This window comes from Diachasmimorpha longicaudata, chromosome 15 (genome assembly GCF_034640455.1).
Source record: "Diachasmimorpha longicaudata isolate KC_UGA_2023 chromosome 15, iyDiaLong2, whole genome shotgun sequence".
Classification (NCBI taxonomy): domain Eukaryota; kingdom Metazoa; phylum Arthropoda; class Insecta; order Hymenoptera; family Braconidae; genus Diachasmimorpha; species Diachasmimorpha longicaudata.
The window spans coordinates 3,178,249-3,203,764 of NC_087239.1; the positions used below are offsets into that span (position 1 = coordinate 3,178,249).

Genomic DNA, 25,516 nt, shown 5'->3' on the forward strand with positions numbered 1-25,516 from the left:
ATTCGAGGGTTTAGAGGGCGAGTGGAACCCCCGGAGGATAGTACCCCTATTCTACAACCTCTAAGGGACGTAGGAGATGATCCAGCCAGAACCCTTTCCAACCCATACCCTTTTTATGTTTTTTCCTAACCACCCAATCGATAATTCTGACTGATTAGCCACAGAATTTCTCGATGAAACTGGTAAAAATGGCGATTTCCATCAGAAGACCTAAAAGACTCTTTTGTCATTGTTAGGACGTTCAGCCCGTCTCCAAACTGGTGTTCTATTAGCTATTAACCCTTCACATATTTGTGCTGAGACTAGTTTATGGAGTTTATGGAGGTAATTCAACAAAAAGTCAAATAAATGAACAAATAGATAATTCAATGATGCTGTTAGCAGAGTCTTGAAGCTTTATTAGATGCAAAAATGCATTAATAAAATTATGTATAAATGCTTGACAGAGAATGTGAAAGTATTGTTTATACTTTATTCATGTTCTCCTTCTGTTTTTTCTGCTTTTTACTCTCTGCTTCCTCAATCGGGGCTGGCTTGACGAACGGAATCACCTCCTGGTACTGCGGTGGCATGAACATCGAAATTGCTTTCGGTACTGTTATTCCTGTCTCTGTTTGATTAACCTCAAGAATCGCACAGATAACACGCGTTACTGCACACATGGTTGCATTTAACATGTGCACATAATCCACTGAGGCATTCATTTTTTTCGTCTGTCCATATCTGCAAAAACAACATTATTTTATCCTCACATTTGTTTTTTTGAAGAAGATAATCGATTGAGATTAAAAAAGGAATATTAAATTGTTAGTAAAAGATCGAATTAAGGACAGATGAATTTCCCTAGATTGATAAATGTTATAAAAAAGGCATCTGCCATCTTGCCCTGTCATCTGGCGATGTTTGAAAATATTCACTTGACAAGACAGGGCGTGTAAAAGGGAAAAGGAGAAGATGGGACATGTTTTTGGATGCGAGGAGTTAAGGGGTTATTCTCATGTGATCACTTCGAAAAATCGATTTTTTTTTATATTTTGACAGTAAAACTTATTGAAAAGATGCTGTGAAAAATTCAGACCGAAATTCATAGTATTTGATAAGTTACAGCTCATAGTCGCCGACGTGTCGTAAGCGATTGTCTACCAGGCTTTAAACTTTAAACGCGTTTTTCTCGAATCATCAGTTTCTGAAACGGTCGAGGTCCTACAAGAAAAAGTATTCAACCGATTGCTTTAAAATTTACATATGTTCTTCTACTCATTTATAGTTATCGTCCCTACCACAATTGTTTATTTTCGAAAATATTTTCATATTTTTTTTAAACGATTTTTAACGAAAAAGAACAAGACTTTCGTGATTTTTTTTTTGAAGTTCGATATTTTTTTTTTTTCAATGAAATTGATTATATTTGGTAGGGACGATAGCCGCAGATCTACTGAATAATAATCCATTCGATTTTTTTATGTCAGACAACATGAACAGCCGCTATCACCTTGACCAGTGAACTACCTTTTTTTGTTGGGGACTGCTTTGACTTAAAAAAAATATATGTTAAAAATGTAAAAGACGAAAAAAAAAAATTTTTTCGTACATTTCAAAATACAAATAAAAATATATTAAAAAATCAACATGATTGAAGTTTGTTGTCACATAAAAAAAAAAATTCCTAAAAAGTGATAAAATATAGGCGTTCACATGAGAGTAACCCCTTAATGAAGAGGCTGGGGGAAGAGGACGAGAGGTAGTGGGAAAGATGGTGTAAAGGAAATAGTTGGAGATACTGGAAGGAGAGGATGGTGGAGATTCTGGGAGAGCCTTCGGAGAAGAGAATGTGCGAGAGGCTGAGGAGGGTAGAGGAAGCGTTGATGAAGGCACCATAGGACAGAAGATGAGGCTGAAGAGGATGAAGAAGCGGAGACTAAAGAGCAGAAAGAAAAGGAAACGGGCAGTTAAGACCAAGTACAGGAGGTTAAAAGGAAGAGTAGGGGCCGAAAGGAGAATAAATTACTGTTTTTTTTTGTTTCTGTTTATATAAATGCTGCTAATTGTTTTTTATAAATGTTAAATACTTTATAAATTTTAAGAGAAGCTGGGGAGGATGTGAAACAAAGGAGAAAAATTTTGTAACATCAAGGAAATATATAATAATAAAAATATTCACCTGACAAGAAGACGTCGAGCTTGATAATCCAGACAGTTACTGCACGACACCAATTCGCGAAAAGCAGCAGATCCTGGGAACCAAGCTTCCAAATCCAGTTTTTTTGATGCCGCGTGATTCAGTGCACCTGACACAATATTAACAATTCTATACGGAATGTTCAAATCCTGGTAGAACTCCTCAGCATTTTTTATCATCTCGTCCATCATCTTCCAGGATTCATTGTCATGGGGGGAAGTGATACAAAATTGTTCTACCTGTACAACAAAATGACGTTCGTTAATTAAATTCGCTATATTCGTTAATTAAATTGATTGATTTTATTGTGATTTTGACTATTCATATGCAGATCAGAAATAAATCAATGTCAAAGGTATGAAAAACAATAATAGTACAGTATTTGTTGTCTTTAGGTGGTTCTCCAAGATGCCACGTCCACCGGAGCAATTATCAATTGAGTTTTTCATTTGTCAATAAATTTTCAAGTTCATTTAATGGAAAAATGCTCCTCCACTTTGCACTTGGTGTGAAAAATCAGTATCAAAAATTATTCAGGAATTTATTTTCTAATATTTATTTATTAAAAATTGAAGTGACCGAATCTCTCTTAGATATCACACGGGATCGAGTGATTTCTAAAAGTCATCGGTGACCAATGAAAGTTATTTAACCTGGACAATTGACTCATCACAGTTTATCGATTTGATACTGATATCAACTCTTTCAATGATCCTGGTGAATATCCCCAGCCCATCATATCAATAAAAAGCTTCTTCAGGTGAATGGAATCTCTGGAAGGGCTCGACAATCACCAAAACTTGTATCACTGATCTTCCTCACCTTCTCGAATTGATGAACTCGAAAAATTCCTCTGGTGTCCCTCCCATGGGATCCAACTTCTTGTCTAAAACACGTGGAGAGCCCAGCGTACCTGATGGGCAACGAAGCCTCAGGAATCCACTCATTACGATGATACGCGGCGATGGGTTGCTCCGAAGTCGCAATTAAGTACTTCTCCTCGGACTCTTTTTCGTCGGCTTTTTCACTTCCCTTACCGACCACCTTGTACAGCTCCTCGTCGAACTGGGCAAGCTGGGCCACCTCCTGCATAGCGTCTTTCTTCATGAAGAATGGAGTATAAAGTGGTTTATATCCTTTTTCGAATAATTTCCTCAGGGCGTACTGGATCAGGGCATGCTCCAGGAACACTGCAGGCCCCGTCAGGAAATACCCTCGAGCCCCCGCCACTGCTGCTCCTCGTTCGGCGTCCATGCCGTCGATCATGTGGATCAGGTCCACATGAGAGTACTTTTTCCTTTCGGTGCAGTCACCAAAGGTTCGCTCCACCTGGAATGATAAAGAATCGAATTTAGGATTGATGATTCAGTAACGAAGGGATAAAATGACTTAATTTGGGTAAACTATGAACTATTTCCGAGTATCGCCGAAGCTAGGGATATTTTCAGGATTTTTCTTTGCATATTATTGGAGATGGGATAATTGTTAAATGATTAAACGTGTGAATCCCGTTTTAACTTTTATTTTATACGCTGGAAGGCACAAACTAATGGAACTAACTGATAGAATAAAGGGATACAACACCCTGGACCTGATGTCTCTCATCAACAATGGTCCCACTCATGTACCTCTCTATACATTCAGAAACAGAACATACACATCACCTCCAAACTTCCTAGAATTTTCTCTCTTAAAAATGTTTTCCACTCTCAAGTGGAAACACCAGAATAAAAGAAATAGTAATCGTACAAAGATCTATTCATTCCATCTGAAAATTAATTTTTGACAGACATTCGAAATGTAAACTCCAATACATATTAATGTCAGCGACGAAAATTGCGTCATTTAACGTTATTTTAATATTTGCTGTTAAACGTATTGATATTGAAAATGTGAGTGTTGTGATTGTAACATTAGAATCTTGAAAAATGAAAAATTTTCACCCCCAGTTGTCATTGAAATCTAACGTTTCATTCTTTCCTCGTTGATGATCAAACAACTGTTTTGATGCTGTCCTCTAGTATATTCTTCTCCATAAACATTGGAAGGTTCGTAAACGAAACAACTTGAGTGAAACACTCGAAAAATCACAAAAACGTGTGTGTAAATGCCGAAATATGACGGGTTTTATTTTTCTAATTGTTCTACTGGAACATGTGAGACAGCTTAATTAGCTTCTTGATTTGCATATAATTGATTAGCATATGATACAGCTTTCTTTCGTTAACACTGGATAAAATCTTGAAGATTAGGAAAAAAAACATAAAAAATTACATTTCGATTACACAGATATGCAGAGTTCATAAGTTTTTCAAGTTAATATTCCTTTTCATTCACTTTTGCATTTATATTTCTATAATTTAGTGATCATCACAACCAAATGTCTTACCATGGGCCAAAATAAAATTTTTAATTTGTAAATTGCTCGATATTCTAAGGAAATATCCTTTGTAAGGCTCTTTTTGTGGTAGCTTTAGTCTCACCAAATGTTTGGAATATTTCAGATCTGGAAAAATCCAATTGGAATTGGAAAAATCCAATTCTGAAATATTCCATCAACTGCCAATAGAACAGATGAAACATTGTAATTAGTAATGATTTTGTCTATACCTTATTCTCATCCTCATCATTGCTAACCGGCACACTAGGATCCAGATGATTTCCAACTTCCCTCAACGCCGAGTTCCTCTCACCCTCGACCTTTATTAAATCATCATTATTGCTAACAATTGCATCATCAATCAAACCCCGAATGGCTTTGATCTGCGTGACAGTGAGGGTTTTCAGGTTATCCGAAGTGATTCCATCGAGATTAGAACTGAATTCCTCAGGTACCTCTGAACTTTCGCCCACCGGCTCTTTCTTCTTCATCTTTTCACCAATTTCCTTGCTGCATACATTTTTTAGTTTATTTAAATTGTCGGCTCGGTGTCGCAGCTGTCTCCAGAATTTATCCTTCTGGATGACAGTCTCTACGAGTTCAACATCTTTGAATCGTTTCGTCTGGTTCTCCCGAATTTTATTGGGATTAAAGCCCTTATCCTCGCGAAATAAATCGAGATCGAGTACCATTGTTCTGATTTCCGGGAATAATTTTTTATTGTTGTCGTTCAAACTAAAAAGTTTGACAGGATTTGAAGGAAACACGTTTTTAACCTTCTTTACATGAAGAGTGCGGACGAGACGGAAGCGGTCCAACGAATTGGGGAGCCCCAGGAGGTCAACACCACATGATTACAAATTAATAAATTTATCAATTCAGATCATTTGAAGGTGCATTGTCGAGCATTGTTGCTTGATTAATTCGCATTGATAATGATTATTTATATTTTTATCAATTAAAAACTTTAATATGAATAAGTTTGCTCTCCGTTTTCTTTTTTATTTGAAGGTCAACATAAATATTGTCAATATCTTCGAAATTGTTTGTAGGTTATGTCTCGTCGATTGTTATGAAGTTATCGGTTTAATGATGATTTTCAATCTTAATGGCTAAATCTGATAAGGAAAGTGATTAGTTTTATTAGGCAAAGAGGATAGACTAAAGTAGAGGCTCAGCTCTGGGGGTTTGAGTGACGCCAGTTTCTCCACGTTACCGACGTGATTTCACCCCGAGGAGACGGGGCGCCACGAGTTCTACTCGGGTATCTGCATATCGGCCAAGCCGGTAACGCCTCCGTAGCAGTGCCGTTCAAATCGCATGCTGTGGACTCGAGTTCGATCCCAGCCTCCATCGTTTATTTTTTTTCTTTTTTATTTATATTACATCAATTTTTTTTCTATAAATGGTTAATCATTAATCGAAATACCTCAAGAGAATCATATAAAATGGTAATTCGAATGATGATTGACCATTTCTTAAAAAAAAGACACTGCAAGAGATATCGAAATTATGTAGGAAACAAGGATCGCTGAATCAATAAATTAAAATGATAGTTGGATTTTTAAGGTGACAATAATTAATATCCCTCTTACCCTGTAAAAAAAACAAAATGTTAGACTATTAAAAGACTCTCTCAAGTTTAATGTGTGCAAAAATCTCGGGGTCATTTCCTCTCAATTAGCTTTTACGGTGAGCTGCTAGGAGGTCTAGCTTAACACAAAGGGACCCTCGTGACCCTATAAGAATTCACTTTAACCCCATTCGATAACAAATATATTTTTCTCCTTTAATATATTGATCGGGTAACTCTACGACCGCTTGTGAGAGAGCAGACTATGAAACTCTCATCTTGAAAGCGCGTTTATTTATTTATTTTTTTATTTATCAACAAATTATTAACCGAAAATTTTCGAGCTCTTAATAAATCAAAGCGAATTAATATGTGTGAATATTTATTTAAAAAAAAAGAACGGCATCCTGTTCGTCCTAATCGCACGCAAAATGGACTAAAGCCATCTAGGAACAGATTCAGTTACCACCTGTTAACCCATTATCCCTTTTAAAATCAATGCTCACCCAGTAAAGGTATCGTATTTTTCAATAGTTTCATAAGTAGACTCAGCATCTCGTGCCCAACCCCATTTTCCTACCCCCCTTTTCTATCCTCTGTGGAGACAATTTTTTTTACCCCGTCGGCAATTTATGAAATGGGGTAGTGAGGGTGGAAAATTGGGTTGACATTTATAGGTACCGATCAAATCAGAAGAAAACCATTCTCGTCGTTTCTCGAGATACTGAGTCTACTTATGAAACTATTGAAAAATACGATACTTTTACTGGGTGAGCATTGATTTTAAAAGGGATAATGGGTTAACAGGTGGTAACTGAATCTGTTCCTAGATGGCTTTAGTCCATTTTGGGTGCGATTACGAGGAACAGGATGCCGTTCCTTTTTTTTAAATAAATATTCCCACATATTAATTCGCTTTGATTTATTAAGAGCTCGAAAATTTTCGGTTAATAATTTGTTGATAAATAAAAAAATAAATAAATAAACGCGCTTTCAAGATGAGAGTTTCATAGTCTGCTCTCTCACAAGCGGTCGTAGAGTTACCCGATCAATATATTAAAGGAGAAAAATATATTTGTTATCGAATGGGGTTAAAGTGAATTCTTATAGGGTCACGAGGGTCCCTTTGTGTTAAGCTAGACCTCCTAGCAGCTCACCGTAAAAGCTAATTGAGAGGAAATGACCCCGAGATTTTTGCACACATTAAACTTGAGAGAGTCTTTTAATAGTCTAACATTTTGTTTTTTTTACAGGGTAAGAGGGATATTAATTATTGTCACCTTAAAAATCCAACTATCATTTTAATTTATTGATTCAGCGATCCTTGTTTCCTACATAATTTCGATATCTCTTGCAGTGTCTTTTTTTTAAGAAATGGTCAATCATCATTCGAATTACCATTTTATATGATTCTCTTGAGGTATTTCGATTAATGATTAACCATTTATAGAAAAAAAATTGATGTAATATAAATAAAAAAGAAAAAAAATAAACGATGGAGGCTGGGATCGAACTCGAGTCCACAGCATGCGATTTGAGCGGGACTGCGGGGGGGCTCCGTTTGTACTTTCTCAACTGTACCAATGAACAACTGTACAGAGAATTTTCAAACGGTGAGAGCACCACTGTGCAGGGATTCAACTGTCGAGACAAAAATGTGGCTGTACATGTGGACCCAGCGCCACATGTAAACAGGGTTGGGCACGTAAAATACGTCACGTAAAATACATAGTATTTTACACGTATTATACCATGTATTTTACGTCACCTTTTTCAAACGTATAAAACGTAAAATACATTTTATACAACAACGTATAAAACGTAAAATACATTTTATACAACAACGTAAAATACGTATTATACGTCACGTCGTGTCGCATGGAATTTACATGTTTTTGCACTGATGAGAGTTAAAATATTCAATGAAAAGTCAATTTCATATTTTTCGCGACATCCTAGGTATTTAATTTCCCCGCTCCGCACACTGTCAAGCGCCAACCCTGAACCTAGTAACCCGGCGAGACATCATAACCCCCAAATCAGTTGTTGACATATCCGCCAATAATGGTACAGGAAGTGGCGGCCATTTTCCCCAGCACTGCTGGTGGCCATTTTCCCCAGCAGTGCTTTCGTTTTTAACACAAATTTCATGAAAAATTGGTTAACCATCCGGCAATTAACGAGGGTAACAAGGAGAATTCAAATTTCATGAAGGTCACAAGGGTCAGAAGTACTATCGTAAAGTAACATTGTTGTGATCCTTTTAATGCTCGCCTCTAGTAACATTTAATAACTCCCTAGTGAATCTCATGAAATTTAGCCATTTACTTATCAGTCTTATCACCCTCATGACATTCGACCTCCACAGCCATTTACATATTTTTTACATTTTATACGTTTTATACGTTTTTTACGTTTTTTACGTAAAATACGTACATTCAAAATCCGGTCGAATGTAATAAACCGTAAAATACGTTTTATACATTTTATACATTTTTTACATAATTTACGTGTATTATACGTGTAACGTAAAAAACCCTAGATCCCACCGATTTACCCAACCCTGCATGTAAAGCTTAGCTTTTTGTCTCAACAGTTGAATCCCTGCACAGTGGTGCTCTCACCGTTTGAAAATTCTCTGTACAGTTGTTCATTGGTACAGTCGAGAAAGTACAAACGGAGCCCCCCCATGCAACAGCTGCAAAACAATCAGAACTATTACCTCAACTAACTAACCAATGGGTGTCAATTTAACTTTTTACACCTAACCTGATCCACCAACGAGCAATAATAAAAACGTCACCAGTCAGAAGTGTCAGCTGTGTGATGACTCTTTACCTATTTCAACGGAATCTCTCATTCCACCAGAAATCTTCGCTTCATAGGGTTAAACCCAGTCCCAGCCACTCCCACTGAGCCTTCCAACAACGATAATGTCGAGATTTCCTCAAAGTGTTGTACCAATTTGAAACCAGTCGTAATATTTCGCCAACAATGTGCCGATGTGAAAGTGCCAGCATTCAGTCAACAGCCCACCGAACCCCCAAAAATGAATGCCCTTCTGAAAACCGTCACATCGATGACGAACAAGAGAAATGTCCTGGTGAAAGAGTCCCTTCGCAAACAACTCAATACTGTTGTAATGGAGATGCAGGGAGTGGAGGACGTGAATGATGGAAAGCCAGTGGGGAACTGTGAGGAGTCAATGGCCCTGTGCTCAGTCCTGGAGGCCATATTCCTCCACGGCTTGAAGGACAGTCTCCTGAACAGAGTGACAGAGGCCCTCTCAGGCCCCGACTTCGATGCTATGCCTCAGCCATCATTCTGGGGACCTCTTCTGGTCTTCTCCCACCGTCAGATGATCCATCACATTCAGGAGCTGAAGCAGATAACGACGGAGGTGGGTTACTGTAGGGCTTGGATTAGAATTGCTCTGAATGAGGGCCTTCTTTCCAGCTACTTCGCCTCCATACATCGTGACAGTTCCCCATTGAAGCCTTATTACGACAGAGCTGCTTTCATCCGGGATTTTGATCACATGGAAGTTGCCAGAAGACTCATCGAGAGTTTGGATGCTATTGCATTCGATTTAGCCTGTAACAATAGCCTTCTTAACTTCTGGTCCAGTACTCCTCTGCTGATGGCTGCTATATGGTCACCACCGATGAAATCCTGCCCTATTTTCAGTGCTGTTGACATCGCCAAGACCATTAACAGTGAGATCACTGAGGCTGATACCCTTGAAGATGTCGAAACGGCTAGTTCCATTGGAAGCATTGGATCCTTCACCTCCTCTGGAGTTCTTAATAATGCTACTGTGAGTGAGGACGAAGCTCTCAGGATTATCCTCTCGAATGGGGGGAGGAAAGAGAAGAGAAGGGAGAAAGAAGGGATTTCTCCTGCTAGAAGTCCCAACAGGAATCTGGGGAATTATGAAGGGAGGAGCAGTGAGGAGAGAGTGGTGGAGGGTTGTGAGAGTGTCCAAGACCATCAAGAGGGTATCAGTAAAGAGGATGAGGGGGTTGCGATTAGAAGGGAAGGTGAGGAAGGTGGTGGAAAAGCTGAGGGGACAGTCTCTGTTGGAAATTCATTGATTGGAAAGCTGGGGTGGTCCACTTCCCTGGAGGATGTGGAGTCTTCGATGACTTCATCGGTGATGTCGGATGGGTCGAATGCGTCGAATGCGGAGGCTCAGAAAGGGGCTGGAGAAGGAGCAACATATGATGCGCTTATTAGGAGCTATCATCCTGGTGGGTATGCTACTTCACCGGACTTGAGGGATTTCTTAGGGAGATATGCTTCCAACGAGGGGATAGAGAAGAAAAAGCCTGAGGAAGATGCTGAGGTAAGATTTCTTGGGGACGAATTTTTTTTGTTAAAAAAAGGAATTTCGTATGGACGAAAATAAATTAAATCATTCGAGTTTGGTGGACGATCATAGAATTATAATTGATAATAGCTCATGCATAATGTGCTGGTCATTGAGAAATCGTTTGTACGTAATCGTAATCAATTTTTTGTACCAAGAATTTAATTAGAAGTCGGTTTTATGGTTGAAAGAGAGGATTCTAAGAGTTTAAAATATTTCAATGATTTATTCACATGCAGAATTTTATGTGAATAAGTGAATTATTCATGATTTTTTTGTAATGTTCTTCACTAATTGAATTAACTAATAGAACAGTTAAGATTTATTTATTTAAAAAGGGGGCGGTTGCCAATTAAGTATGTCGATTTTTTAACTCATGAAGTGGTTTTTAAATTCATCGTCCAGCATCAGAATTTTTATTTGAACTCCTTTTGACGATTGGCTCTAAGATATGATCATGATTTTATTAATTACATTTTACAGATATGAATTTAAATGGGGATTTCAATAGTAAACCATTGACAAACCGTTTAAAACCTTGAAAAAAGAATAATTTGCATTTGAAAAAAGACTGACGAAAAAATAAAAAAATTGAACATTTATTTAATATTAGCACTCTCTATAAATAATTTGTGAGAAATCAATTTTCCACCAGAACAATCATTTGTTTACGAGTCTGTAACAAACTGTAACAGAAGATTTGGCGATCCTCGAAATTTCGTTTTTTTTTTGGGAACATTAAGAATCATGAAAAAAGAGCGAAAATGCAGTTTGTGATGTCAGTGAATGAAAGATCATCTTTTTATCACTACACGAAGCAAAATGTTCAGTAAAAATTCCGGAACTCGCCTTTCGCTCCCCGATTATGGAATCGACTGGGATGTTTTACGTGACAGTATCATAATTGTTGACAGATAATTAAGATAAAAATGACGAAACTTTCAGGAAAAATTCAGTATCAATTCCATAATATTTCCTACAACCGCACTTTCCTTAGAAATTACCTAAACGAGACTAATTAATTAATAATTACCAAAATCAATAGGACAATAATCTGAACTATACTTTGCTCACCTGATTTTCGATATTTTCATTCCAATTGTTCCATTAAAATTACCATAAATATTACTCAACGTTGATCAACGACGGAATTTTGTTTGTTTACAACTCTCGATTAAGGGGTTACTCTCATGTGAACGCCTATATTTTACCACTTTATAGGAAATTTTTTTTTATGCGACAACAAACTTCAATCATGTTGATTTTTTAATATATTTTTATTTGTATTTTGAAATGTACGAAAAAATTTTTTTTTTCGTTTTTTACATTTTTAACATATATTTTTTTTAAGTTAAAGCAGTCCCCAACAAAAAAAGGTAGTTCACTGGTCAAGGTGATAGCGGCTGTTCATATTGTCTGAGATAAAAAAATCGAATGGATTATTATTCAGTAGATCTGCGGCTATCGTCCCTACCAAATATAATCAATTTCATTAAAAAAAAAAAATATCGAACTTCAAAAAAAAAATCACGAAAATCTTGTTCTTTTTCGATAAAAATCGTTTAAAAAAAATATGAAAATATTTTCGAAAATAAACAATTGTGGTAGGGACGATAACTATAAATGAGTAGAAGAACATATGTAAATTTTAAAGCAATCGGTTGAATACTTTTTCTTGTAGGACCTTGACCGTTTCAGAAAATGATGATTCGAGAAAAACGCGTTTAAAGTTTGAAGCCTGGTAGACAATCGCTTACGACACGTCGGCGACTATGAGCTGTAACTTATCAAATACTATGAATTTCGGTCTGAATTTTTCACAGCATCTTTTCAATAGGTTTTACTGTCAAAATATAAAAAAAAATCGATTTTTCGAAGTGATCACATGAGAGTAACCCCTTAACTCCAATTATCAGTAAAGTATCTTTCAATTACTAAACTAATTACAAAACCACCTGTTTTCACGTACCTAATTCTGATTTAAAATCCTCTCCCCAATGCCAGATAACAACAGACGACTTCGACACTCAGATTGGTAAACTACCTCGTGAGAAGGGCCTGGACACTCAGAACTACAGTTGCCTGGATTGTGACCAGCCAGTGGGAATGACCTTCGCAAAAGCTCACGTTTGTTCGTTCACTGGTAACTACTACTGCACCAACTGCATGTCGACCGAGGAGTTCCTCATCCCATCGCGAATAATCCACAATTGGGATTTGAAGCATTATCCAGTGAGTAAACGAGCAGCTGAATACCTGACTGATTGCTCTACACTCCTGAACCTGAAGATACTGAATCCAAGGATATACACAATAGTGGAGAGCATGGCCCAGCTGCAGGCCCTCAGAATACAACTAAATCTTCTACGTGCCTATTTATTCACCTGCAGAGAGCCGATAATCGATTCGTTGCAGAAAAAAGTTGCCCCCAGAGACTATTTGTATGAACACGTGCATCACTACTCAGTGTCTGATTTGCTTGATGTGCCTTCCGGAACCCTTGCCCAACAGCTCCAGAAAGTCGTGGAGTACGCCAGGAATCATGTGCTGAACTGCTGGTTGTGCAGTCAAAAGGGATTTATCTGCGAGGTTTGCAACAATCCCAAAGTTATTTATCCATTCGATATGCAATCAACATTTAGATGCAGCGGATGCAACGCTGTCTTTCACGCTGACTGCCTCAACTCTACAAAATCATGTCCAAAGTGTGAGAGACGAAGGAAACGAATTGACCGGTTGCTCCGCGATGGGGAGACGACACTCCCCCAGAACATCATGACATCCTCACCGATTCATATGAATTGATTTGTATTATAATAATAGATTTAAATAGCCCAATGGTTCGAAATGTGTAGGATCGTACCTGGCGCCTTGGAGAGGGGGTAAACCACTCGTACGGGGTTCACCAGGTGCTTTATCACCTGGGGCCGCCGAGGGGGAAGGAAGAAATTCAGGGCAGAGGATAAATTAATTGATTGATTGAATTTTAAACTAAAATGTACGAAAATGTTTGGTCAGATTTCTGCGGAAATTTCATTTTTTTTTGGTGATTGGGGGAAAAATTCAGGTGCTCAAGCTGGACTTTGCTTTGAATAGAAGGATTCAATTGAAAAATTTATTAGGATTTCAGTTTTTATGATTTATTTCATTAAGATATTTTCTAGAGAAATTTTTCGACATAAATTCGATATTAGAAATTATATTAAATATTTTTTTAATGGAAAGACAAACAAATTAAGGGAATAAATGTGAAAATTCATGTTGAGGGATTTATATGGAGAATATCTTAATGAAAAAAGTTGTGTAATAGTTTTAACAAAGTGATTTGACGGGTCAAGTTGTGGATAAATATCTGTCAATCTGAAAATAGAAGAATTTATCATGTTCACGTAATTTTGCGACAGTAAAAAAACTTCGTGTGAAGAGTAAATTGTTTTTCAAGAACTGATCATGCAGTAGAATTGATTTGAAGTGTCCTTTGACCACATAAATATGGCACTGGGTATGAGGCTAGCCATATGAGGATCTTCAGACGGTATTCGTAAACAAATTGGGCTTGGGATATCGGTATTTCAGCGATGTAATCATTGTACAACATATAATTTTATTAAAAAGTTTATCATTGATAATATCGTAGCTTAACTCAACAAACTCTCTCACCTCTCACTAACACCAGCAACTACTGGGCATTCAATTACGATTTTATATTGTTTGTATTATTTGTTTGCAAGTGGCCCCTCAAACATTACATGTGATATTAAATTAGAATACAAATGAAACGAATCTAATATATACAAACGATGATGTGCTAAGGCAAGACACATTCAATACCCTGAAAACCAAGAACATATGCTAGTGCCATCGATTATGACCGAATTTGTACTTTGAAGCCGAGAAGAACTTCTTCAACGAGTATCGAACAATATTTTTCTTAACATACGAAGAAGAGGACTCAGAGATCTCTTGTATTGACACTACAAATTGCTGCTGACACTCGAATCTTAATTAGAGTTTTAAGGCAATTTTTTTATGTACAAAATTGTATTTTCTAAGTTGTTGCAGTTGTAATGCGACGATAGATTTGCTCCTCTCAAAAAAACATTTTCAAACTATGAATATATATTGTTTTATGAGGGAGAATTATGCGTTTCATAACATCCATTACAAATTTATTATTATTATTAGATTATTTTTGATTCTATGATGTTTTTGTTGCTAAAGTAAAGCTTTTCATTTTTCTAAAATATTGTCGACTCGATAAAACAAATTTTCTTTGAAGATTATTTGACTCTTTAACTGTAAATGTCCAGTTTTTCCAAGTCATTATTGTTTTACTAATTAATTAAGGTAGTTTCGAGAGTGTGATTCTCCATTCTACAATAAATCCATAAATTTCTGGACCGGAAATTAATGTTTTTTAAATGAAAGTATTACACCTCGAAACAAGAATAAAATGTTGAATTAAAAAATTGTCAATTAGACGATACAAAATTCAGTCTGAATAGGCCGATTTAATGAAACAACCTAGCGTTTACGGTATGAAAATCTGTTAAATGTCTGCGATAACTCGATACGATTTGTTAAAATCGGATTAGAAAGTTATTGAAAATTAAAAAGAAAATCTGTTAAATTTCTACTGTAACTCGATCCAATTTTTAAAACTGATTTAAAAATCTATTGAAAATTGTTATTCCAATAGATTTTCCACTTATTTTGTTATTTTTCACATAAATTCTATCAATAATTATGCAACATTTGTTCTTAAAAATATTTATTCACAGGAAAAAGTCTCGAAATGGCCCTTTTCTAGATAATCTATTGTTCGCCGGTTCTATACGAATAATTGTTTGTTATTACATGCCAATATCTGATGGCAAAATAACAAAATAACAACATGTAAATGCATAATTATTCATACAATTGATTCAAACCAGGAACTAATTTTCTTAACATACAATCTGACATAACTTTAAACAAATTCTTACTGCCTTGCAAACAAGATTCTGTGAAAGTCAACGGACTTAAAACGCTAGATTGTGAAATTAAATTTTTTCATGAATAACTGCTGAATGAACAACAGTATATTAACAACATTAACCATACAAAATCCTCCCCCACTCCCCCATCTACCTCCCCTTTCTTCCATGAAAGAATCTCCTCCCTTCTACATTTTTATAAAACAAAGAAAATGAGAAGGTCAATGCAAAGGCTTTGAAAAATAAGCAGAAGGTAACAAAGGTTTATCCAATACCGCCCTTCTCAACCCCACCCCAGTCGCACTCTTTGACCGCACCATATTCGATCCCAAGGGCCCATTATTATTCTCATTTCCTCCATTAACCCCCGCGATCTCCACGAGGCCAGCGCTCGGTAATTTATGGTAAATATTCATTCTCTCCATGGGTGTGCTGGTGCTACCCATGTGCCCAGTTCTGGTAAAACCCCCAGGTTCCACAGTGTTGTCCGTGATCAGCCCGAGCCCCGCACGTCCCGGGGAAGTTCTCGACGTTTGATTAGCATTCGATGTCTGGATTCCATTCCTGAGGTTGAATCCACCCGTCAATGGAGCACTCTGCTGAAGAGTTGTCCCAGTCGTTGGTGTTTTGCTGTCGTATTTATTCGTGATAAATTTATTAGTCCGTGGCAATGTCAATTGAAAATTCGATGGAACATTAATGGCCACTGGAGTTGTTACATTCTGAAGAGGCATCTGATTGTCCGCTAACCTGCGATTCAACCAGCTGATGACATTGTCATTATTCTTTATCGTTTTCTCCTGGGATTCTATCTGGGACTTGAGTGTCCTTACTTCGTTCCGCAAGCTCTCCACGTCTGACTTCAAGTCTCGAATGATCTTGGAACTTTCCTCAACCTTCGTCTCCAGCTGACCAATCTCTTTCTGCTTCGTATCCAGCAATTTTTCCTGCTCTAGACAAATACTTGTTCTCAATTTTAATTTGGATTTAGCTGTTGACAGTTCATTCTGGATTTTTTTAATGACTTCATTTGCTTTTATTACTTCTTCCCCCACGTGTTTAAGGGAATTCTGTTTTCTTTGCAGTTGATTCTCTTTGTCTGCGAGTAATTCTTCGAGTTGTTGTTTCTGCTCTTTCCCAGTTTTCCACATTTCTACGTGTTTGTTGATGAGGATTGTCTTGTCTTTCAGGTCTTGCTCGAGAACGGCTACTCTCATTCTCAAGTCATTGACGACTTTGTCTTTGTCGTGGTAATCGACGTCGAGCTTTGAGTTTTGTTTCTTGAGATGGGAGAGGTCACGCTGGGCTATCTCGAGATCTCTCTCCAGGGTCTGCAGTTGCTTCAGGTGGTCGGCATTCGTTAACTCGAGGACATTTTGCTTCTCTCGGTAGGATAAATTTTGAGCGCGAAGGTCTGAGAGCTCTACGTGGAGCTGCTGCAGGATCTCACTGTGACGACGTTCTATGTTGATTTTTTCTAATTCTGAGAGCTTTTGCCATTCTAGTTTCGCCTGGGCCAATCTGAAAGAGTTAAGAGACCAATACAGTGAGTCAATTGCAACTTTTCTTGAATAATAATATAACATGTTGAGAAATAACAGAAGACTTTTGCCTAGAAATTTTGAGTAATTGCCTTTTTTCATTATTTATATTTTTCGTAAGTCAATGTTGTCGAGGATTAACTGAAGCCCTCTTTGGGGGTGAGATTGCAAACAAACTATTTCGTAACTAGTGGGTTAATAAACTAACAAATTTAATTCCCCAAAACCTAAACAACTCCAGAAAAATCGCATTCTGCAGTTAACATCAGAATTATGATGGGCTGACACAACTCAAAAAATTCAAAACTTAAAGTTTAGCAATAAACAATGATAAATTGCAACAAATTTTCACCTTTCTTTCTCAATACTCAATTGGTGTGTCGTTGTCATCTGCAACTGGTTCTGCTCCGTCGAAAACCTCTGTTCCAACTGCTCGTACTCTCTAACTTTCCTCTCAAAATCATCATTAAGGGCACTGAGTCTTGTTTCCAAGCCCACAGCCTCTTTGTTTCTGTTTCCAAGATCTTCCTTCAACTTTTTAATCTTCATCGCCATATGGGTTTTGATATCGTGATCACTGGCAGGGGCAATGCTGAGACTCAGATGGCACAAGTGTTTGAAGTTATTCGTCTCCACCAATTTGAAGATCCACGTTCCATTCTCCTCGGTGAGGAGGAGCAGGAATTTCGGTGGACCTTTTGATGATCCAGGACAGGACACGTTGCATTGCTCGAGGAGACTTATGAGCTGGGGTGCGAAGTTGTCGAAGTCGACCAGCAGACCCTGCTGCGCTTTCAGGATCTTGAAGTCCTCATCAGTGATGAGGAGAGAGTAGAGGAAACAGGGATCGTCGTCGTCTGCTAGGAGAACGCACAGGCTCTGGGAATTAAATACAAATGTTAATGGACCAATCGAAGAAATAAAACGTAAGAATGAAAATGGAATTGTCATTTGATATTAATAAGTTGAAACTAAAGGTTGAAATAAGGTTTCTGCCATTTGCAGGGCCAGCAAAAGGTGTATGGTGGGTATGGGGTCTACCATACGTGGGAATACCCGATGCTTTCTTCTCCAATCTACATTAAAAATACACAGTAATTTTATTTATTTATTTTTTTTCAATGAAACGTGAATTCAGGAGAAAAAATGTGGCGCGAGCCAAAATAAAGTAGTCTCGTCAGTTGGGTTTCATAGCGTCTCGAATATTCCAAAGCCGAAATTCGAGACAAATATCACTTGTCCTTGTACCTTACCGAATGTTAGGACAATTCTCGAACCTCCGATAAACGAAGGTATATAAACTGACACACTACCCGACAAATAGTCAGTCTAATATATTTCTCCGATGTAAACATATCTAGCTAATAAACCAATCTTTAAATACGACACAGAGTAATAACATAATCCCAGCACACGAACCCCCACAAAAAAAATTTCCTCATGGAATTCCCCCAGATACAACTGAATTTCTCGACAATTTTTAGGAGGCTGTTGTATACCCCGAAATTCCAGCATTAGAACCACATTTTTTCCTCTCCTTAAAGCCTCATTGCCGTTAAGAGCTATTGGAAATGGGTTATAAGAAATAATAATTCTATAAGTAATTTAAACTATTTTATTCTTTATAATTGAACTCAAATAATTATGCTCGGATGACACATCTGCTTCTATACTGATTCCTTAGAAGAACTAACTAGATCTACGAAGGGAAACAACACCCTGGAGTCTGGACCTTCTAGTCACATGCTCTCAAAGAGTCCTATTCATTCCACTTTGTCTACATCCTTAAAATCAAGCGTAAATATCATACCTCACACTTCTCAGAATTCTAACCCATAAAAAAGTCTTTCAACACTCAGAAGAGAATAAGATTGACTTTTGTTCTTGATTTATTTCATGAAAAATCCAACAAAAGTAATATCCTAATCCAACACCATTCCAACTTTCTCCCGAATAAACAACCCTCATTTAGAAGATTTTCCTGCGAAGAGTCCCACTCAAGATCCTCCATGATCCTCAGGCTCACATGTCCACTCTCTACCCCTACTCCGATCATCCAATAGTTATCACGTGGTCATCCATCAAATTCTCCCAAGAATATCTTGTAAACCTCACTTTTCACATCACCTTTGGACACGACTGGTTGTCTCAATAAATTGTACTCCCAGACAAGGAAATAAAGTTCTTTTATTCTTGTGGATTATTAAAAACGAGTACGTTTACTCTGGTATCCAACAAGGCTTTTGCGATCGGAAAGGGAGGAAGGATAGGTGAAATTAAGAAGTTTTATCGAGATTTCGATTACGCTAGACTGATTAGGAATCGTGATGATTTCGTCGATACTGCTGCAACGAAAGGTACTCTTTTGCACAGCATAAAAGATGTTGTCAATTTCATGGAAGTTAACTCGTGGTATACTGAGTTAGTTCCTCAGTATCACAAAGTTCTTTGTTGGAATATGAGAAACAAAATAATGGGAAAACACACACAGTTGATTTTAACAGTAAACTTTCATATATATTATTTGGACTCTAATTGTCAAGAGGACACTGTACTCTCTATGAAATCTTAGAAGACACTGAAAACTAAATTATTCGTCAGGCCCCACATGGTTTTGGGGAAATCCCTTTGGAAAAGTGCAGTAATAAAAGGTCCCAAGGAAAAGGCTCTGACGACAATTAATCAATAAAACATTTTCTCTAGTATTCAATATAAAAACTCTGGGACGAGTGAATTTTGTATGTGGGAAAAACTCCAAAATTCAACATTCTTAAATTGATGTTGACAATATCCAGCACTACATTTACAAACGAGAGGAGTTTCTCTGCTCTTGGGCGTTGGAAAATTTACCTTCGTTCAACAATGTTGTAAGATCGATTGAATAGTATTGCAGTATTACATATTCACATGATGTTTTAAATATTTCAGTATTTTTTTATTGTGTGCATTAGTTATTAATCCCATTATTCAATATTGAGAGATGTGACAAAACGTCAACCTGACACAATTTATGCACAACTTTCATACGATTTGTTAATATCTAATGTTCATTTTGGAAATTGAATTGGTGGGGATTCATTCGAAAGCAAACTGCTAATGAAATTAGTACAAATGAAGGAAAAACTGACTATTTATGCGTAAAGTAACGGTAATTATTTCTGTGGAAAAGAGTCGGTGGTCGACTTGTTCTTGGAAGCGCCCGTTTTCACGTCAAAACAAGCAGACGAGGGTTAACCTAAAAGCAAAAAAAATACCTTCTGACAAACTGGACTGATCCCCGAGTGAATTTCCACATTAACCCTCAGATCTTTCTGCCTCTCCTCCTTATGCTGTGATTTCACATAAACTCTTTGCACTTTTGTATACAATATTTCAACATTGTTAAGTTGCATGGCATCACCAGTCTTATTATTCACCAACACATTTTTCATGAAATTCATCTCCCTCCTCATTAGTACTTCATGAATGGGGTCTCACTATCACCGGGTACATTTGGGTTAAAACAATATGTACATTAACATCAATTGAATTGATGGAATATGAAACATCACATAATGACATTCCAACTTTTAAATTGTCAGCGTCGTCGGACAGAACAGCGATGAAGGGGGAGATGACCCCAGTCTATGTCGTATATACATAATTGCCATTAGCTGAAAAGTTTTGTAGTGGTGACGCATGAACTAAACTGGAGCACGTACCTGTAGGTAAAACAGGGTGAAACCAATCTGGATCTCGTGGGGGGGGCTCCGTTCGTACTTATTCAACTGTACACAGAATTTTCAGACGGTGAGAGCACCACTGTGCAGGGATTCAACTGTCGAGAGAAAAAACTTGGCATAGCCACATCTGTACAGGCGACGCAGGGTGGGTTAAACAGCGTCGACAAGGTAGAGATTGATAGTTTTTTCTCTCGACAGTTGAATCCCTGCACAGTGGTGCTCTCAACGTTTGAAAATTCTCTGTACAGTTGAGAAAGTACAAACGGAGCCCCCCCGGATGGAACTCAAACCCAATTTTCTCAAGGAAATTCAAACCAAAGTCGATGCAAGTTTTTTTCTTGTACTCAATAAATGTTAATGAAAAATTATTATCTTTACAATATTAATCTTTACATTTTTTTAGAATTTATTTAGTTTTAGACTTAGAATTTAATTATAAGTTAAGGATAGTTCTACTTGAAGAAAACGAAAAATAGTCCTCCCAATGGATCCTGAGAGGTATGAAAACCTGCGAACAGAAAAAAATCAACAAATTAATTCGAATATTCCTTTCAATCAATAAACGAAATTTATGATTATCTGTACTTACTGGAATGAATAAATGCAAGAAGAACACAGGCCGGGAACAGGATGCTGGAATATCAGAGAAATTCTGCATTAATACGTTGCTCATTAAACATTCATTGCAAAGTGAAGGAAGAATTTTTCCACTTCATAAAATATGAATTGAATCAAATTTTTCCTTCGCTCAGATAATGATCAATCAAAATCTACCGCAAATGAAGGAGTATTCTTACCTGGAAGAAGTAGAGGGGCCAGTCCATCCATCATTGGTAACAATAAATCTGAATGCTCCCATAACTACCCCCACCACCACCCCTGCTGCCTCCACGGGGAGGCCGGCGGAAGTATTGGCCTTTCCAATATCTAAAAAGGAGGGAATCCAAGGAAAGTTAGGCAGGAAAAATTACATGGGAAATGATTTTACTGCCTTTTCCACACGAATCATTCCGTGGATGTTAGAAATACGGTCGAAGTCCATAACTCTTTTTGATATGCATGGAATTCAATCGCATTGATGACATCACTGGACAGATTTGTGCTAAAAAGGCTGTGCCAAGCAGACTTGGAGCCTCATGCTCAGTATGTGAGAATTTTCGTCATGCAAGACACTCATTATTGCGACAATGAAAATGTTCATCAACAAAACTCTGCTCTACACAAATCTCAACTCATCTACCGAACTGGACTGTTGGCGGATGTCAACAGAATTCGTTCTGCATGAGACATTCAGTTTCGCACACAGGAGAATTTCCTTTGAAGAAGCTCTTTGTTTGCTGCGATAATAGTACGCAAGAGGAAAATCCCCACAGGTTCAGAATGAGTCTCGTATTTCATATTACCTGGCATTTCTCTCCTCGAGGTGCCTCCCTGCTCTGCGCCTTCCCCTCTCTCCGTGACGCCTGCCTCGGGCTTCTCCACCCTCCCCCAGTTCCTCCTCAGGGGCCTCAGCATATTCAGGACAATCTCCTTGCACTTGCCGCTGCAGAGTGTCCAGTTTCTTCTGCAACTCTTGAATCAGGCGAAGGGTACCGTCCTGAAGACGATTTCCGCTTTCCCTTAGACCAAGTTGCTGCTGTTGTGCTGCTGGTAGTCTCCGTCTCGGTGGCAGTAGTACTGTTGGTGGCAGTGGTAGTCGTGGTGGCAGTGGTAGTAGTGGTGGCAGTGGTAGTGGTGGTCTTTCTGTTGCTGCTGCTGCTGCTACTGCTGCTGCTGCTGCTGCTACTGCTACTTCTGCTGCTGCTACTGCTACTGCTGCTGCTGCTGTGAGTGGCGGCGAAAGCCCAGCGGCCCGGTTTTGGGGCAAAGGTAGCTTAAAAAAACATAGAATTAATAATATACTCGAAGCAGTTGGCAATAAGAGTGTGTTTAGTCGTGTGACAGCAATACCCTACACATCAACACAGTCATGTATTAGCAACTTCTACGAGCTAAGAATGTAATGAAAAAGACTATTTGTACATTTTCTTGGGTGAATAATTTTTTTTCTTAATCATTTTCAAAATGAGGAATTTTCTTTAATTATTTTTGAAACATCTCTCGTTTTGGAAAACTATAGCGTATCTCGATTGTCAAAATACATTTTATATTTTAGGGTGCAGTAAAGAGGGTTTTTTTTAGAGATTCTGTTTATTTCCAAGGATAAATGAAAAAAATAGAAAAAGGGTTAGGTGTCAACCGCCATGAAATACCAAATTATGCGTTATTAGTTTTTCATTTATCACTGAATCATTTATCACTGATCACTGAAAATAAACAATTTTTCTAAATTGTTTATTTCCAAGGATAAAAGAAGAATGTGAAAAAAATACAAAAAGGGTTATGTGTCAACCGCCATGAGATGCGAAATTATGCATTTCTATTTTTTCTTCATCACTGAATCATTTATCACTGAAATCACTGAACAAAAAACTATTTTGCTAATCCCGCACTGATCGAAAATTAAGTATTTTACTTACCAATTCACCCTCAAAATCCATCAGCTCGTTATCGGCGTCCTCCAAGTTCGCCATCATGCACGGAAAGAGAGAACTCGGGATTCCCTTAGTTCTCTCTTTCCTGTCTTCTCAGCGCACTTTCCACGATATTTTTGCCAACCTCTCATTTCTCGCGCGCGACGCTGATTGCGAAACAAATGCTGTCAACTTTTAAACAAAAATCTGACAGCTTGAGTTTCTGAGATAATCGCACCGCCGAAAATATGTTAAAAAATCCGTTGCTAGGCGCGGATCTTTTTAATTGCGCGTTTAATTGGGAGAAAATTAACATAAATGAATATAGCATACGCGGTTTAGGTAATGTAACTAAGTATATTTTTGCTGTAAATTGCCGCGTTTTCACTCAGTTACGGAAATTAGTTTTGGAGGTAGTGGAAGGGGTAGTTGGGATGGGTCTAAAATAGGTACATCCGCAAAGAATGGTACAGGAAGTGGCGGCCATTTTCCCCAGAAGTTTCGGGGGTAGGGCCATCTAGAATCACTGTAGGGAACTGAAAAAGAGAATTTCTTTACCTGTTGTGAAAATTACCGATCGGAGAAAGGAATGCGAATGTCCTCTATCATAATTTTGTTGTAACACAAAATTTTTATGTTTTATAGATGGCGATAGTAATCCAATAATCATCTTTCAACGTTCTGTCAAGGGATGCTCAACCTAAAATACTAACGAGGATGTGCATGGAAGCTATATGCCCCGTTTTTTTCAAATAATTAATTAATTGTTAATGAATTAATTTATTGTATCGATGATGGTTATTCACTCTTTAAACTTAATCAGATATTTTTTTCGCAGTGCTCTATAATCTTTCTTATTGTTACGGTTAATTATATATAATTGGACCAACCTAAATTACCGGTGATGTAATTTAAAATTTAACAAAATAATAAATGAATAGTTGTTCATTCGATTATATATAATTAACCGTAACAATAAGAAAGATTATAGAGCACTGCGAAATAAATATCTGATTAAGTTCAAAGAGTGAATAACCATCATCGATACAATAAATTAATTCATTAACAATTAATTAATTATTTGAAAAAAACGGGGCATTAGCTTCCATGCACATTCTCGTTAGTATTTTAGGTTGAGCATCCCTTGACAGAACGTTGAAAGACGATTTGTGGATTACTATCGCCATCTATAAAACATAAAAATTTTGTGTTACAACAAAATTATGATAGAGGACATTCGCATTCCTTTCTCCGATCGGTAATTTTCACAACAGGTAAAGAAATTCTCTTTTTCAGTTCCCTACAGTGATTCTAGATGGCCCTACCCCCGAAACTTCTGGGGAAAATGGCCGCCACTTCCTGTACCATTCTTTGCGGATGTACCTATTTTAGACCCATCCGGAATTTCTGTTAATGGCGGAAATTAGCCTTAAGGGGTTACTCTCATGTGATCACTTCGAAAAATCGATTGTTTTTTTTTTTATATTTTGACAGTAAAACCTATTGAAAACATGCTGTGAAAAATTCAGACCGAAATTCATAGTATTTGATAAGTTTGTCGTAAGCGACTGTCTACCAGGCTTTAAACTTTAAACGCATTTTTCTCGAATTATCATTTTCTGAAACTGTCATGGTCCTAAAAAAAAAGTATTCAACCGATTGCTTTGAAATTTACATATGTTCTTCTACTCATTTATAGTTATCGTCCCTACCACAATTGTTTATTGTCGAAAATATTTTCATATTTTTTTTAAACGATTTTTAACGAAAAAGAACAAGATTTTCGTGATTTTTTTTTTGAAGTTCGATATTTTTTTTTTTAAATGAAATTGATTATATTTGGTAGGGACGATAGCCGCAGATCTACTGAATAATAACCCATTCGATTTTTTTATCTCAGACAACATGAACAGCCGCTATCACCATGACCAGTGAACTACCTTTTTTTGTTGGGGACTACTTTGAATTAAAAAAAATATGTGTTAAAAATGTAAAAAACGAAAAAAAAAATTTTTTTGTACATTTCAAAATACAAATAAAAATATATTAAAAAATTAAAATGATTGAATTTTGTTGTCGTATGAAAGAAAAAATTCCTAAAAAGTGGTAAAATGTATGCGTTCACATGAGAGTAACCCCTTAAAGACCAACATTGAAGGACGTGATGAGAGAGGAAAAAAAGGATCCGGATATTTTACAACAACTGAAGGACCCAAAGATTCATTTATGATCGGGTAGATTGTCCCAAGTGTCGAACAGATGC

At 37.3% G+C, this 25,516-nt stretch overlaps 3 protein-coding genes across 3 annotated transcripts; 1 reads left to right on the forward strand and 2 right to left on the reverse strand.

The window, feature by feature from the left end:
- Positions 1-364: 364 nt before the first annotated feature.
- Positions 365-5,517, reverse strand: LOC135169533 (serine--tRNA ligase, cytoplasmic). The gene is made up of 4 exons (XM_064134607.1): positions 4,790-5,517; positions 3,002-3,508; positions 2,162-2,418; positions 365-723 (listed from the first exon to the last, which is right to left on the reverse strand). The coding sequence occupies exons 1-4, from the start codon at positions 5,249-5,251 to the stop codon at positions 465-467; spliced, it is 1,485 nt and encodes a 494-aa protein (XP_063990677.1). The 5' UTR covers positions 5,252-5,517; the 3' UTR covers positions 365-464.
- Positions 5,518-8,829: 3,312 nt separating this feature from the next.
- Positions 8,830-14,779, forward strand: LOC135169859 (pleckstrin homology domain-containing family M member 1). Its single transcript, XM_064135247.1, has 2 exons — positions 8,830-10,477; positions 12,506-14,779. The coding sequence occupies exons 1-2, from the start codon at positions 9,182-9,184 to the stop codon at positions 13,304-13,306; spliced, it is 2,097 nt and encodes a 698-aa protein (XP_063991317.1). The 5' UTR covers positions 8,830-9,181; the 3' UTR covers positions 13,307-14,779.
- Positions 14,086-20,630, reverse strand: LOC135169860 (spindle assembly abnormal protein 6 homolog). The gene is made up of 3 exons (XM_064135248.1): positions 20,273-20,630; positions 17,371-17,897; positions 14,086-16,998 (listed from the first exon to the last, which is right to left on the reverse strand). The coding sequence occupies exons 1-3, from the start codon at positions 20,468-20,470 to the stop codon at positions 15,699-15,701; spliced, it is 2,025 nt and encodes a 674-aa protein (XP_063991318.1). The 5' UTR covers positions 20,471-20,630; the 3' UTR covers positions 14,086-15,698.
- Between the last annotated feature and the right edge of the window lie 4,886 nt (positions 20,631-25,516).

Coding starts and splice junctions, on each gene's coding strand:
- LOC135169533 (XM_064134607.1), bottom strand. CDS start 5,251: ATGGTACTCGATCTCGATTTATTTCGCGAGGATAAGGGCTTTAATCCC. Junction 2,419..3,001: donor GAGTTCATCAATTCGAGAAG/GTGAGGAAGATC, acceptor TTTGTTGTACAG/GTAGAACAATTTTGTATCAC. Junction 724..2,161: donor GCTCGACGTCTTCTTGTCAG/GTGAATATTTTT, acceptor TTGTTTTTGCAG/ATATGGACAGACGAAAAAAA.
- LOC135169859 (XM_064135247.1), top strand. CDS start 9,182: ATGAATGCCCTTCTGAAAACCGTCACATCGATGACGAACAAGAGAAAT. Junction 10,478..12,505: donor AGCCTGAGGAAGATGCTGAG/GTAAGATTTCTT, acceptor CCCCAATGCCAG/ATAACAACAGACGACTTCGA.
- LOC135169860 (XM_064135248.1), bottom strand. CDS start 20,470: ATGAGGAGGGAGATGAATTTCATGAAAAATGTGTTGGTGAATAATAAG. Junction 17,898..20,272: donor TCAGTCCAGTTTGTCAGAAG/GTATTTTTTTTG, acceptor TTTAATTCCCAG/AGCCTGTGCGTTCTCCTAGC. Junction 16,999..17,370: donor TTGAGTATTGAGAAAGAAAG/GTGAAAATTTGT, acceptor TAACTCTTTCAG/ATTGGCCCAGGCGAAACTAG.